The following is a 17,038-nucleotide window of genomic DNA, read 5'->3' on the forward strand; positions in this document are numbered from 1 at the left end:
ATTATTGTAATAAATATTGTACTATTTTTATAGTTTTGTGGATGTTGTAACGAACTTCTGGAACAGAATAGCTTGGTTGTTTCGGCTAATAAACTAAATCTGTATCATCCCACGTGTTTTCGATGTGCACATTGCAAGGAATTGCTAATTGATCTTGCGTACTGTGTATTTGATAACACTCTTTATTGTGAAAGACATTATGCTGAAAAACTGAAGCCAAGGTGCTCTGCTTGTGATGAGGTAAAGATTTTCTTTTGAATTAACTTAGTTTAGAATAATTATATTAAAACATTTTAAATACGTAGAGAAATAGAAATAATAACCCCGAAACCCTGTATACCGAGGAAAATTCAATGAGCCGAACACTAATTTTAATAAAAATACAGAAACGTGTGTTAGACTCTTGAAGATAGCTGCTACTCCAGGGTTTTAAGGATCGCTGATAACGAATCTGTTTTAAAAAAGCGGATCCAATAAAGTGGATCAAATATTTTTAAAACTCAATCATAAAGTTAATTCTGTTATTTTTAATGACTGCTCTGTTTAGCAAATAAAATAGAGTAGTTTTGCAGTATCAGCCCATTCTACAGAAACCGCGACAATGCGATTCATTTTTAAAATTTGTTCCTCTAATTTGATCTGCCATCTTTAATTTTCAAAAACTGACATCAGATTCGTAATCAGCGACCCAATATCTTGAATTTATAATTACTAACATCGGAAAAACCATGTAATTTTTGCCTTTATTTGAAACGACAGATAGACGGACTCATATTTTCATTCATAGTGAATTTCCTTATATTTCTATCCCTACTGAAAATATGCTTGTAACTCAGAAAAAGCAGTAAAAAAAGCGTCATTCATTTGAAACATTTGGGTTAATTTTAAAAAGATTTGACATATAATGTAGCCAATATAAAGTAAAATAAAGAGTTTTTATGATTTAAAGTTAATTTAACTGTAAACGAACAATTTGATTATTTTAGGTATATTTTTGTAATTTCTTTAAACTTTGAGAATAATCAATATTGGCTAACATGATACAATTCCACTTTCCGGGAGATGCCCAAGATAGTCTTATGAGAGGAAATAGCCTTCCCCCACAATGCGGAACATAAATAAATTATAAATAAATAGAAATCGGTTCTAATCAACTTAGTCATCTAACAAATATTTTTCTATGCTTTGATTTAATAAATTGCAAGTCACTGTCAGTTTCGTGATATGTGTAATAGTCAAATAATTTGTGCGCTATTTTAGCTCAGGTTATGTACCGGAGATAAAATTTTTGACTTTTTAAAAAATATCTTTTTTTTTAAATCAAACTCCGTAACTCAAAAAATATTTTATTAAATTAAAAAAAAATTATATATACACTTGTACTAATAATAGTAATATTTTAGCAAAGTTTCAAGAAAATTCATTTTTTTACCTGGGCAATTGAGGGATTTTGCCCCATATGTGATGTGCTCCGAGAAAATGTACCTGAAAAAGGAAATCATTTTAATGTGATGTCATTTTACTTTGACTTTATATTTAAAACTTACTATGTAATCGTTTGAACAGACAACTCATTTTTATTAATTACTGTAGATGTAGTGAACGCTTAAGCATCAGTGGTTTATATTGAGAGTTTATATCTTTAGTATGATTTCATTCCAAAAATTGGAACTTATATTTTTATAGAAAAAGTCACTAAATTTTTTTTCTTAAAGTGTGATCCCATGTGAGCAGAATACGTCGACTGGAAGCAGAAAATCATAAGAGTGAAAGGAACAACAATATCTACCTATCTCTTTTGCACTCATGATTTTCTGCTTTCGGTCGACGTATTCTGCTCACGTGGGATCGCACCCTTAATGAAGGATTAAGGATCCGAGCGCCCATAATTGTAATTTTTTATGGGCACGGCCCATAAAAGCAGTTACCTGTTTCATTCGTAAATACGTAAGTGTAATTACTAACTTTTTTTAAATTTAGACAAATAAACATGTACTACCTGATCATGCCCTAACATCAACTGCATATTTAGGATAGGAGTTGTTCACAAACTACGTCACACTCTTAGGGGAGGGGGGTGTTAAGCTGTGTGTGACGAAGAGTGGAAAAAATGTTTGTTGTATGTAAAAAATGTTACGAAGGAGGGGTAGAAATCAGTTCGAAAAAGCGTGACGTAGTTTGTGAATGATCCCATATCCTACGGATGTCCTAAGGATATCCGGAAACTATTGTATCCGTAGGATATACCAGGGATTTCTTGAGCTATCTTAAGAACATTCTAAGAATTTGCAAATTTCCTGATGTGACTAGGACGTCCACAGGATATACTTGAATATCCGTTTCGTTTCAGGGTGTACATGTGCATAAACATGTAAATATTACACATCTCAAAAGTTTTACAAGCATGAACATGTATAAGTTCTTTCATGAGTTAAAAGGATACACATATTCATGTGCGATCTTTTTAATTTTTTAAACATTTTTAACACTTCGCTGGATGGGTTGGAAAAACATGACAGCTCGGATTGGCTTTGAAAAACATGACACATCGAATTTGTGTTTTGATAAGATTATTTTAATTGTATTGTGACGGTAGAATTACTGATGAATCGAATTAATATATTTAAATATTCAATGCGAAACATTTGCATCGAATCCCGTCCAAGAAACACTATGCTACTTGCAACTCCAGCTTTCTTGAAAAACACAAAATCTCATCGGGGAATTCTTTCAAGACAAAGCCGTGATGCAAACCGGTCAACTGGACAACGAACAACCAAACCGAGCTTTTCAAATGCGACAGTTGAGACGCTACCAATATTCTCTACTCTCTGGTACTCTCCTTCTGTCCTCCATGAACGCATAACACATGAAAACACATCATTAACGAAAAACAACTATTTGTTAATAAAAACTCAAACTCGAAATAATTAACAAACTACAAAATCATAAATCAAACTCTCAAATTATCTCTCTATTATGACACTCTTCAAAACCGCGTCCCCAGTAGGCTTTCTCATTATCAAATCGTTTCCTTGTTTTTCCTTCGCAATTTTCGGAAGAACCCTTCTTCTTATACCCACGCAACGGCACCTAAAAGAAACTTGAAAAGGGTCGCTGACCATGTGATGTACGCTGACAATTAATTTTGCGCAAAATCATTTAAATTCTGATTTCACGAAAACCACAGCTCCTCACACGCTGATACAAAAGAAATATACAAGAGACTTGACAACAAACGAGACAGATCTACGATAAGAAAGAGACAAACAAACGAATCTCTAAACTCTGAAAAATTCTGTCCCTATACATGACAAATTAGGCAGAGTAAGTAACGAAACACTTCGTTACAGTATATTATAAAAAAATTATTTTTAACTTAACCTGGTTACACTCTTTAATGAAAATGAAAAAAGTGTATGATTTTTAACTCAAATTCGACGTGTCATTCTTTCAAAGCCAATCCGAGTTGTCCTATTTTTCTACCAAGCCATGAATATACTGAATAGAATTACAGCATTATATATGTTAATATGTTAAAAAGTACATCTTCAAATGGAACTTCTACTTTTATATATAAAAATTCTCACTAAAAATTGCCAGGAAATCTCTTATCTCTTATTATTTTATTATATTAAGTTGAAGAACGACCGACCGACCGACCGACCGACCCTAGCCGTATATATATGTATATCTTTTAAAAATAATATTAACACAAATGTATACATATTCACAATGTCACGCATGCGCAGTAGTGTTCTGTCAATGTTACGCATGCGCAGTAGTGTTCTGTCAATGTTACGCATGCGCAGTAGTGTTCTATCACTGTTACGCATGCGCAGTAGTGTTCTGTCAATATTACACATGCGCAGTAGTGTTCTATCACTGTTACGCATGCGCAGTAGTGTTCTGTCAATATTACACATGCGCAGTAGTGTTCTGACAATATTACACATGCGCAGTAGTGTTCTATTAGTGCCACGCATGCGCAGTAGTGTTCTGTCAATATTACACATGCGCAGTAGTGTTCTGTCAATATTAGGCATGCGCAGTAGTGTTCTGTCAATATTACGCATGCGCAGTAGTGTTCTTTAAATATCAGGCATGCGCAGTAGTGTTCTATGAATATCAGGCATGCGCAGTAGTGTTCTATCAATGTCAGGCATGCGCACTATTGTTCTATGAATGTCAGGCATGCGCAGTAGTGTTCTATCAATGTGAGGAATGCGCACTATTGTTCTATGAATGTCAGGCATGCGCAGTAGTGTTCTATGAATATCAAGCATGCGCGCATAACACCCACACATGTATACTCACACATATGCACTAATCACATGTACATGTATACTCACACATGTTCATAAATTACATACACATGTATACTGCTCATATGCAGATATAAACTCCTACATATACACAAATCACATATATGTATAGATTTAATAAACGATTGATAATATAAATTGTTGAATTTTTTAAGGTTCGTTGATGCACGTAGTGTCTGTTGAAATTTTTTTAAATATACGTAAATACCTCACTCGCTAATGCTGCGCTGTCTGTGTTGTAATGGAACTTATTTATTTACTTGTGTATTTACTTATTTATTTCAGGGTTGCCACAAGACATCGATTTTAAAATTCCATGACTTTTCCAGGTTTTCCAGACCATTTCTTAAAAAATTCCAAACCAGAAATAAAATTGTTTTGGTATGTTTTTAGCTAATTACGACAAAAAGTATAAAATCCTTTAAGTAAATTGTTAACAAAATAAGTTATTAATTTTTAATTTCATTATTAACAAAAAATTAAGTTAAAATTTGTAAGGTTATTTGAGATACGCTCCGAAGAAAGATGAGGAGCAAATCTTTTTAAATTTAAAAATTTAGTTAAGTTTAGAATTTTTCACAATTATTAAACCAGTATTTTAAAAAGCATTTTAATAACATTTTATGAAACTGAAGTTACCTACGTTTATTCAATGACAATTTTTTCTTTGCTAATTATTTATTTTAATGTTAGAAGCCTTTTAAAAAATTTTAAAAGATCGAAGTCGGGGAAATTATTAATTTTGATTTTTTACACAGATTTTCGAAAAATCCATATATTATTTAAACAAAATTATTATTTCCTCACCTCATAAGCAATTTTTTCTTTTACAAATTATTTATTTTAATGTGACAAGTCATTTAAAAAAATTGTAAGAGGATCTAAGGAAGGCAAGGAAATTAGTGATTTTTAATTATTTTTTCGTAGATTTTCCAAATATCCCGAAATTTTAACTAAATTATTATTTCCTTGCTTCAGAAGCAATTTTTTTCGATTGCAATTTTTAAAGGGCTTCTTACATTAAAAAACAATTAGCAAAAGAAAAAATTTTCATTGCATAAAAGTTGGTAGCTTCAGTTTCATAACATTTTGGGGTTTCTAAAATGTATTAATTTTAAAATTATTTAAAGGAAGATAGAGACCAAAAGAAACTAAAATTTAGAAATGCCATATTGATTTCAATTGTAAGCACTAAATTTAAAATCAAAAAGTTGTATGTCAACTTGAAAACTTGAAATTTTTACGACTCAAATACAAAAAATTGAGCTTTTAGTATCAGGCTTTATAAAATTCCCTGACAATTCCAGATTTTTCAGGTTTTCCATGACTGAAAAAAAATTCCATGACAATTCCGGGTTTCCCAGGTTTTCCAGGTCCGTGGCAACCCTGTATTTGTTTGGCAGACATCAACAATAATTTTTTAAATGGATAATCAGTGAAAAATGACTTATATTTCTGTAAGTTAGTGTTTCACTTCGATCCGCGAATTTCATTTTTTCGAGCGATTATTTGGTTATCGTCTTTGGTTTTCAAACGATCATCTTGTTTATTCTTTTGTTAATTGTCAAATCGTATCGTCTAATTTTCTAATTGTCATCGACCGAACTTCTCGACTGCTTCTCGACTTTCCCATAACTGACAACTAAAAATAATACAATAATAACCTATTTTTTGAAAAAAATCGATATCCAAAAACATTTAAATTCTTTTTTATTAATTCTATTAAAAACTAAAATTAAATTCATTTTAGTGAATTAAAATTATTATATCAAGTTAAAAATTAATTCAAGGTGTCTAGTGAATTATTATTTTTAAATTCCCGGACCAAAAATAAATATTCCCGGATTGATTTTTTAAAACAGCAATTACTATAAAATTTAAATATTAATACTTTTAATAAAGAAATTTTTAAGAAAATCAATTTTAAAAAGTCAATAGACATCTTTATTTAGAGAAATATATATAATATTACTTGTTATATATTACTTAATAAATCTATAACATTGTAATAGTTGGATCTAAATTTAAAATTAACCTACTTTTTTATTTTTCTATTAGTTGGGCTTTTTTGCGGAGTATTATTATTATTTTTAATTGTGTATTTAAATAATAAAAATTAAAAATAATTATTTTTAATTTTTATTATTAAAAAAAAAGTTGTCTGTTCATTGAACAAGACCTACATGTCTTATAGTATTTTGGCCCCTGAATACGAATATGAAGTCAGAATTGCTCCATCACCCTCTGTTTTCTTTTAAATCGAAAAAACTACCCTTAAGTCTAAAATTCAAGAATTAAAGTAAAAAAAAATAAAAACACGGCTTTCTTCGGAGTAGAAGAATATATTTATGCGTTTTCTTCTTTCAACAACTCAAATAATGTCAAAATTGCTCCACCACCCCTACTTTTTTTTAAATCGAAGAAAGTACCCTTAAATCTAAAATTCAAGAACTAAAGTGAAAAAAAATGAAATAACCGGTTTTCTTCGGAGTAGAAGAATATATTTATGCGTTTTCTTCTTTCAACAACAAATAATGATAAATTAACTCTGATTCTGCTTTTTAGTTATGAGAACAAAAATAAAGGAACGTATGCTTTTGTCTAAAACTAATTGTTTTTATTGTTGTTAGTATACTCTGGGTTCATACTTAAAGGGGTAGTTTTTTCAATATAAATCAATAAGAGGGTGATGAAGCAATGCTGATGCTTTTTTAAAAAGTACATAAATATATTCTTCTACTTTGGAAAAAACCTGTTATATCATTTTTTACTATAATTCTTGAATTTTAGATTTAAGGGCAGGGGGTGATGGAGCAATTTCGTCATTATTTCTAAATTGTTGAAAGAAAAAAACGCATAAATATATTTTTCGACTTCGCAAAAAAACTGGTTATTTCATTCTTTGACTTTAGTTCTTGAATTTTAGATTTAAGGGTAGTTTCTCCCATTTAAAAGAAACAGGGGTGGTGGAGCAGTTTTGACATTATTTCTGAGAGGTTAAAGGAAGAAAACGCATAAATATATTCTTCTACTCCTAAGAAAACCGGTTATTTCATATTTTTTTACTTTAGTTCTTGAATTTTAGATTTAAGGGTAGTTTCTCCCATTTAAAAAAACAGGGGTGGTGGAGCAATTTTGACAATATTTCTGAGTGGTTGAAGGAAGAAAACGCATAAATATATTCTTCTACTTCGCAAAAAAGTGGTTATTTCATTCTTTGACTTTAGTTCTTGAATTTTAGATTTAAGGGTAGTTTCTCCTATTTAAAAAAACAGGGGTGGTGGAGCAATTTTGACATTATTTGAGTTGTTGAAAGAAGAAAACGCACAAATATATTCTTCTACTCCGAAGAAAGCCGTGTTTTTATTTTTTTTACTTTAATTCTTGAATTTTAGACTTAAGGGTAGTTTTTTCGATTTAAAAAAAACAGAGGGTGCTGGAGCAATTCTGACTTCATATTCGTATTCAGGGGGCCAAAATACTATAAGACATGTAGGTCTTGTTCAATGAACAGACAACTTTTTTTTTGTGTGCCTGTGATTGTAATCATACCTAAATTAAAAAAATTTAACATTTTTAGGTATAAAATAATTTTTTAATAAACATTAATAAAAATTTAGTTTTCTAAACATTATTCAAAAGTAGACGAAAGAACAAAGTTTTGTCCTCTTGATGTAATTTTTCTAAATTCAATAGATTAAGTTATAGATAATTAAAAATAAGTATACTTAGATTTCTTTGAATAATTTTTTAACACAATTAAATTTTTCAAATATGTCTACAATAGAAACCTTTTTGAATAGTTGAAATTGTGCAAAATTTAATTGAAAATAATTAATTTATTTCAAGTATTTGTTACAATTTTTTTAAGAATTTTAATTGCAAATTTTGAAAATAATTGAATTACCAAAAATTTAAAAAAAATTTTTAAAGGTAAATTAGGATATAAGAATTATTTTAAGAAATTCAATTATTTTCGAAAAATAACATTATAATATTTTTAAAAACTAATATTATTAGAATTTTTTTATAGTAATTTTTTAAGATTTAATTATCTTCGAATAATGTAAATAAACATTTATGAAAATTTACTTCAATAAGACGAGCGAACATGACAGCTTGGTTATCAAAACAAAAAGAAAATCGTTTTTTGTTCGTTTCTCGGATCGTGTTGCTCGAATGAAACACTACTGTAAGTGTAATTTTCAACTGACTTTTAGTAAAATTATTTGTTTGACAGAAATTTACAATATTAATACATAAATCACAATAAAATAATAATCAGTGAAGAATGACTGATATTTTAGTACTTTTCAACTGATTTTCAGTAAAATTCCACTGATTATGAATCCAAAGTCACTTTTTAAAAATACAAAATGGCGAATCCAGGATAGCGGACGAAAATGAAAGGTTTAGTAAGAGAATACGTAAAAATAACATTTCGTATAATGTACAATGACATTTTTTGTAAATGTCACTTCATAATTTTTGTCTTATTACACAATGATTTTAAATAAAATAATTTATATTTTTATAAATATTAATAATTTTTTACATTTTCTAACCACTATAAGGTTTTAATTTTGTAAATGTTCAAATTCTGGTTTAGAAAGAAAAATTTATATTATTATACAACTATATTGTCTAGACTTGCAAAAACCCAAAGTCTAGACTTTGTTGTAACAATATTAAACAATAATGGACGTATCTTCGCCCTTTTCTTACTAATTATTCAGAGAATCAGGCTAACATTCAAAATCTAACCTTCTAAGTTTAGTTATTTCAAAAAAATTATTTTATTGATGCAAATAAATATTTATTTTAATTAAAAACTATGCATTATTTAATCAAGTAATTTTTATAATTGATTTAAAGCAATATTTATTAAATTAAATTATTCTATTTAATTGACTTAAGTAATTTGTATTTGGTTCAAATAACTATTTAATAGATACCATAAATTAAAATATTTATGTCCAGTAAATATTTACTTAGTTCAAATAAAAAAAAAAAATAAGTAAAAACTAATAAGTTTAAATACAACCGAACGAGCGTTAGCGAGTGAGGTATATGTTGCTAGTTATACATGATAACCAATAAAATTTTTTACATTAAAAATTATTCACTAGTTTATACAGATGTGCAAAAAGTACTCAAAAAATTCGAGTAATCAGGTAAATTCGAGAACTCGATTAAATTCGAGCACTCGAGAATTCGAGTACTCGAAGTCACACGAGTGTAATCGAGTACTCGAATGGATTCGAGCTTTTAACTTACTAAAAAAACTATTAATAAGAAAAATTTTTTGAATTTATTCGAATTATTGAATCAATAGAGTAAATAAATCTTCAATTTCAAAGTGTATTTCTATTTGCTAATTGAAATATGCGAAATTTATATGAATTTTCTCTAGAACTTAAATTTACTCAAGAGCTCGAAAAAATTCGAGTACTCGAATTCCCTTGAATACACTCAAGTACTCGAATTCACTCGAGTACTCGAAACTATTCGAGCTTTTTACTCAGCTCGACTCGAACTCGGATCGAGCTCGAACTCATTAGGCTCGGCTCGAAAAATGAAAAGCTCGAAAAAGCTCAATCGAGCTTCAAGCTTTTTGCACACCTCTACTAGTTTACTAACGTAGTCGTATAGAGTCATTCCATTATATTTCGACTAAAGTCGTTGCCGACTAATTTTAAAAAATTGTAATATTTTGCAGGAATGATTTTAAAGATATTAGGATCACCGAACAAAAAGAATTTTTTAAATATTTTTTATATTTATTGTAAAATAAGCATCTAAAGTATATATATATATGAAGTCGTAAAAACTGACACTTTTTCATCTAATAGAAAATATTAAAGAAAACACATAATTTACTATAAAAACGTAAAAAAATTATTAGAATTTATTAAGAATGAATTATTTTATTGTTATAAATTGATAGAAACAATTATTAATAAGAAATATTAAATAGAAAATAATTTTAAAGTTTACATGGAAAATAACCTATTTTTGCAAATTTCATTCACTAAATATGAGAAAGAGAAATCATTAAATTGGATAAAACCTTATGAAATATAAAGTACCTGTGATTAACTTTTAGTTTTTCTTATCACTTTCTTCCTGTTTTCTTCACAAATATTAAAAAATAAGCAATTAAAATTGGCACTTTGCTTATTTTCACGATTTTCAAATGTAAATAACTTTTGCCTAGAAAAATGAAAAATTATGAAAATTGGGCAATAATTAATTCATCACTAGATACACTTACTGGAAAAAGATTTTCTTTGGTCCCGAAGCTATTTCTCGAATTAATTAACTTTAAACTTTTTACTATTTTTATCAGGTTAATACATGTGTTTTTTAAAGGACGAAGTTAGCTCTTCTTGTTTAATCGTTTTGAACCAACTTCAGTTTTAAAGAAATCACATGTATTAACCTGATAAAAATAGTAAAAAGTTTAAAGTTAATTAATTCGAGAAATAGCTTCGGGACCAAAGAAAATCTTTTTCCAGTAAGTGTATCTAGTGATGAATTAATTATTGCCCAATTTTCGTAATTTTTCATTTTTCTAGGCAAAAGTTATTTACATTTGAAAATCGTGAAAATAAGCAAAGTGCCAATTTTAATTGCTTATTTTTTAATATTGGTGAAGAAAACAGGAAGAAAGTGATAAGAAAAACTAAAAGTTAATCACAGGTACTTTATATTTCATAAGGTTTTATCCAATTTAATGATTTCTCTTTCTCATATTTAGTGAATGAAATTTGCATAAATAGGTTATTATTATTATTATTTATTGCATAAGGTTTTATCCAATTTAATGATTTCTCTTTCTCATATTTAGTGAATGAAATTTGCAAAAATAGGTTATTTTCCATGTAAACTTTAAAATTATTTTTTATTTAATATTTCTTATTAATAATTGTTTCTATCAATTTATAACAATAAAATAATTCATTCTTAATAAATTCTAATAATTTTTTTACGTTTTTATAGTAAATTATGTGTTTTCTTTAATATTTTCTATTAGATGAAAAAGTGTCAGTTTTTACGACTTCATATATATATACTTTAGATGCTTATTTTACAATAAATATAAAAAATATTTAAAAAATTCTTTTTGTTCGGTGATCCTAATATCTTTAAAATCATTCCTGCAAAATATTACAATTTTTTAAAATTAGTCGGCAACGACTTTAGTCGAAATATAATGGAATGACTCTATACTATACTCTGTTTAAAGAGAGAATGCCCTCGGCAAAGGACGACTTTTCGTCTAGTTCGCGCAGAATGTTGTAAAAATGAAAGAGTTGGTGTAGTTTTTAATATAGAAACGCCTTTTTCGATAGAAAAAATTAGCTTGTGTCGTGATCTTAGCCCTCCTTAAACTGTTGAGTTTAGGTAAAAAAAATTTTCTTCGGTTTCACATTTAAAAGGGTTTTCATAAAAGTGAGTTTAAAGGGTCATAAAAAATTAGAAAAATTTTTATAACATATTTTGAAAATTTTAAACATTATATTCAGAATCTACAACGTCTAACGATTTCAAAGATATGTTATTTTTTTCGAAAATATAAAATTTAAACATTTATATAAATGTTAAGTTTTAGGAACACCATAAAGTATCATCTTTTATGTTAAATAAGTGCGAGTGAAAGAGAATTATGATTAGGCAATATACAATGCTTGGAATGACTGAGACATGGTATTGTTATAGTATATGTAAGTTTAGTTTTCCCAAGTAGCAAGTAACAGTTCTACTAATTGTTAGTAAAATTCTACTAAGCAATTAGTAAAATCTACTAACAATTAGTAAAATTTCACTATTTGTTAGTAAAATTACTAATAATTTATATTTTTTATTATATTACAATTTATAAAATTTTCTTACTCTTCAAATTTGAATCAGTGAGTGACTGTTTGCTTTTGAATTAGTAATTTTTACTAATAAATTAACAGAAATTACTAATATATTTGTTACTACTAATTTTTAATATATATTAGTAGAAATTGCTAATAAATTAGTTGATACTAATTACAAATAAATTAGTAGAAATTACTAATAAATTAGTTACTACAAATTTTTAATATATAAGTAGAAATTGCTAATAAATTAGTTACTACTAATTTTCAATACATATATTAATAGAAATTACTATTTTTCAGTAAAACTTACTAATTCAAAAAAAAATCAGTCACTAATTCAATAAAGTAATCACTTATACTAATTAAAATTTAGAGTGGGATTTATCTATTTTTTATTAAATAATTAAAATTTGTAAAATATATAATTCATTTAAAGCTTAGATACACTACCGTCCACGAGTATCAGGACGATTACAAGCGACTCTATGAAAAAACATACCATCACTTTTTCAATCATATTTCGGAAATAAAAGGAGGTACAATAAAAAAACTTAAATACGGTTAGAAAGCTGATTAAATTTTACGTAAAATAAGAGTCTTTGAAGTAATTTCGTTAACTATTTTTAAGTTGTAGAGTGAGAAAAAAACAAAAAAAAAATAAATTTTCTTATTTTTGTCTCTTGACTTCAACTTTTTCAAAAATCTAGAAAAATTTAGATAACATTTTTCTAAAAACATAGAAATCTTCGTTAGAATTTCAGCTTTAAAATAATCCTTCGAAAATTAAAAAAGATTAGTCGGTCTTCGATGTATCATTAAAAATATGAAGCCGTGTTTCGACCGATTGGTGCATTGAAATTCAACTGTACCGACTCGATTCTAGCTTCACGCGGCAGCGAATGAGAGAGAAAGCAGGGACGAATTCATGCGGGAGAACAATGAACTTTCGAGTTTTTTTTAAATTACTCGTGAAACATCATTATTTATTATTCCCCAGCATAAATCCGTCCCTGTTTTCGCTCCCATTCGCATAGAATCGAATCGTGGCAGTTGAAATTCAATGCACCAATCGGTCGAAATACGGCTTTACACTTTTAATGATATATCGAAGACGGATTAATCTTATTTAAGGGAGGTCACCCCGTGTGATGGGTTCAAAAAATCGAAAAAATTTTTTCCCAATAAATCACATCTACTATATGTGTAGAATATGTGGGTAAAGAGGATTTTTAATATTTGACATCTTAAGAAAGTTACAGCACTGAGAAGACAAGGAGTTGCCAAGCGAACAATGTATTACTTAAGTTTTGATAGGCGTTTTTCTCTAAACTGTGTTTTTCAAACTGGCGTCCATGATATCTCAAAAACGGCTTGACCAATATCGCACAAATTTATAGGGCGTGTTCAGCACATGTATGGCTATCGACCGAACTAGGATAATTAAAAAAGGTCAAGTTGTTTCTATTTTATGCAAGAAAAAAACCAAAAAAATGACGTTTTTTTTAAAAAAAAAATTTCCTCAGTCGCGTAAAAAATTCAATTTTTAATATTTTTAAATAATCCTAGTTCCGGTGATAGCCACATCCTCACAGATTAAGATGCCTTTTTATTTTTTGATTTTAGTTTAGTCAATTAGTCAGTATTGTGGACGCCGATAGACGGCGTTTTTATGATCATCCTTACTTTCCAGTTTTATAATTCGGAATCATTAAAATATTTTTACTTGTAAAAATTTAAATTTGTTGTTTAAATGTAACTGAATATATAGTAACAATTTTGAAATCCTAAGTTTCCATGGTTCTTAACCCCTTGACTGCCGATGTCAAAGATCTTTGCCATTTCGGACTATGCTCTGACTGCCGGAAAACTGACAATCTTTGCCATGATAAAAATTGATGTAAAAAAGTCAAAAATGGCTTAAAATTAAAAATAAAATTATTTATAAAAAGTCAACACTATGCAGAATGCGACGCACGTTTCTGTTTTTAAATTCAATAAATAAAAAAAATGTTATAAAGTTTTAAAAACAACACTTTTAGCAAATTTTTCAAAATCTTTGCATGGACAATACAATGCATTTTTATTTTAAAAATGTCTAAAATCACCTGAAATCTATTACTCGGAGGTTTTCGGGGTCGCTGATTACAAATATGATGTCAGTTTTTCAAAATTCAAAATGGCGGATCCAATATGGCGTATAACTTTTTTAAAAATTGATCCAATTTACCTGAAATTTGTTACTCGGGGGTTGTCGGGGTCGCTGATTACGAATATGATAATGATTTTTTAAAATCCAAAATAACGGATCCAATATGGCAGACATTTTTTTAAAAAATATTGGATTCGCTTGAAAATTATCATTTGGGGGTTTTCGTGGTCGCTGATGGCGAATCCGATGTCAATTTTTCAAAATTCAAAATTGCGGATAAAATATGGCATACAGTGGAGATCCACTTCAACCATGAACTTATTGGAAAGGTGAACTTATTGGTTAGGACATTTCAATGGAATTTTAATTTTTGCACTTTCTTTATAGCTGTTCTATAAAACCGGCATTCGTAAAATTTGTACTGCTTTTAAGATAAAAACAAATTTAAAAAAAAATGTCCGCCATATTGGATCCGACATCCGATTCGTCATCAGCGACCCCGAAAACCCCCGAGCACGGGGGTGACACTAGAACGCTTTCCCATTAGATGAAACTCGCCTGAGAGTTGACCGTCGCCACCGGTGGCGCTGGCTGGCTAGTTGGCCGATATGACTTTACGATGCATGGGATAAATAAATTAATAAACAAAAATTTAATTTTTACTTATTAAAATTTATTTTTTCATATTTATTTATATAATATGTTGATTTAAAAAGTTTCTAATATATTTTGTGATATATTTCATTTTAATAAACAGTAAACATTTTCAATTATAATAGAAATTGTATTATTAATCTTAGCGGGCAATTGAAATATAATTAGTTTCATGCGCTCAGTTATACCCGTTATACTGAGTGTAATTAATTGAGTAAATAAATAAACAAATTTTGAATAGAGCTTAAAAAAAATTGTATTTTTTTTTGCAAGTTGTATTGATAAAAATATAATTTATTTCACTATATCTAAATTGTTTTGAGAAGACACAGGAAATTTTTTTTTATTTAATACAAAACTTTTCAAATTAGTCATTTGACTATGCATTAACAATACATTAACAAAAGTAATAATTAATAAAGTCTTTAAATAATAATATATATAATATATATTCAGTTTAAGCAACAGAGACTTACTTATAATAAAAATATAATATTATGCAATTTTTTCTAACAATTCAATAGCTTTTAATTGTTTGTCAGTCTTGATATTTTCTTTTTTTCCTTATTTGTAGACTTTGATTTTACACTTTTCGTTTTGGCAAATTGGTGCATTCGCTTTTGCAAATACGAAGTAATTAGGTACGCGTATACATCTTTGGCATGCTTATCGCACGAGAATTATAATTGTTCTTCTGTAACTTCCTTTACAACTAATTTAAAGCAATTGCTATGATTATAATTTTTTTGCAACGAGACTTTAACTTTTTTCAAAAAGTTAAACAATCTTTTGTTTGGGTGTTTAAGGCCCAATTCTTCTTCTCGATTAAATGTCATTATTCTCGAAATTGTATTTTTAAAACATTCTTCTTCCAGAGAGAAAAAACTTCCAAAGCATTCTTCACAATCAGTAAATTTTTTAAAATTTTGGCTTACTTGACCCGCTACAAAATACATTAAGGATTCTTGTACCTGAGGTAAATCATAGTCATGGTCAGCAGCATTTGTGAAATTTTCAAATTCACAATCTTTGCTTATGACTATCTCTAATTTGGATTTAATTTCATTTATCACAGTAGATTTGTTTTCGCTATTTTCAAATAACACTTTTAGCCGAGACATAGGAATAAGTGGTTCACTTCGAGTTTTTTCCTCGAATTTACAGTTTCCAGTTCGAGGTGGTTTAAGAATACTGAAGAATGTTAACATTCTATAAATTTGTAAAAATGTCGGAGTTGCAGGATGGTCGTTCGTTCCACCAGCGAGGCGAATTTTCCCAAAAAATCTCTACACAAAAAAAAGAAAAATGATTTAAGACAATCATTTTTATTATAAAAAGAGATTTATTTTATTGAACATATATTCTTTTTTTTAATATACAAAACATTATTTTGCGGACATATTAAACATAAATGCGGACATATTAAACATAAATTAAATTCACTATCAAATAGTATTAATTCTATTATCTATTCTATTAATTTCTAGAACTAAATATAATTTTTATATAATTGATCTAATTAAATTTAGATATTTAAATTAGAAAGAATTAGACATAAAATTGATTCAAACAGTTTGAAAAAATTGAGGTAGTAATATAATTAAGAACATATAATATAAACCCGTAAAAAATGTATTACTTATATAATAGGGTAATTAACACTACTTAAGTATTTAGCTAAATTACCAATTTTTCAAATAATCTTATATTTAGTGTTGCAGCCTAAATATATAGACAAATTCAATTTGTTTTTCGCCTTCTTTCGACAATTGCTTAAATTATTATTTTAACAAGATGATTAATTTCGTCAAGAATTTATTACTTAATAATTCCTTGTCAATCATCTCTATCTAAACAGAAAAAAATAGTCTTTTCAGGTACCTCTAACGGATCTTGATTCATTTTGCCGGTCAAAACGAAGTCCATTTCCAAATCGACTAATAAGTAATGTGTCAAGTCCAGAGTTGAGTTTAAAGTAACTCTTAAGCCACTTGCAGTTTGTGGAGTGAGGAATTGTGCCGGAGGTATTATTCCAGCTT

General features: G+C 28.2%; 1 protein-coding gene across 1 annotated transcript in view; it reads left to right on the top strand.

Moving 5' to 3' along the window:
* LOC122512037 (four and a half LIM domains protein 2) overlaps nucleotides 1-17,038 on the top strand; it is a 279,184-nt gene that overhangs the window by 189,033 nt on the left and 73,113 nt on the right. Inside the window, exon 5 of the mRNA XM_043627648.1 lies at nucleotides 34-240. Within this exon, the coding sequence (XP_043483583.1) occupies nucleotides 34-240 (207 nt within the window). The remainder of the gene's footprint in view (nucleotides 1-33; nucleotides 241-17,038) is intronic.

This window comes from Leptopilina heterotoma, unplaced genomic scaffold (assembly GCF_015476425.1).
Source record: "Leptopilina heterotoma isolate Lh14 unplaced genomic scaffold, ASM1547642v1 Lhet_92, whole genome shotgun sequence".
NCBI lineage: Eukaryota > Metazoa > Arthropoda > Insecta > Hymenoptera > Figitidae > Leptopilina > Leptopilina heterotoma.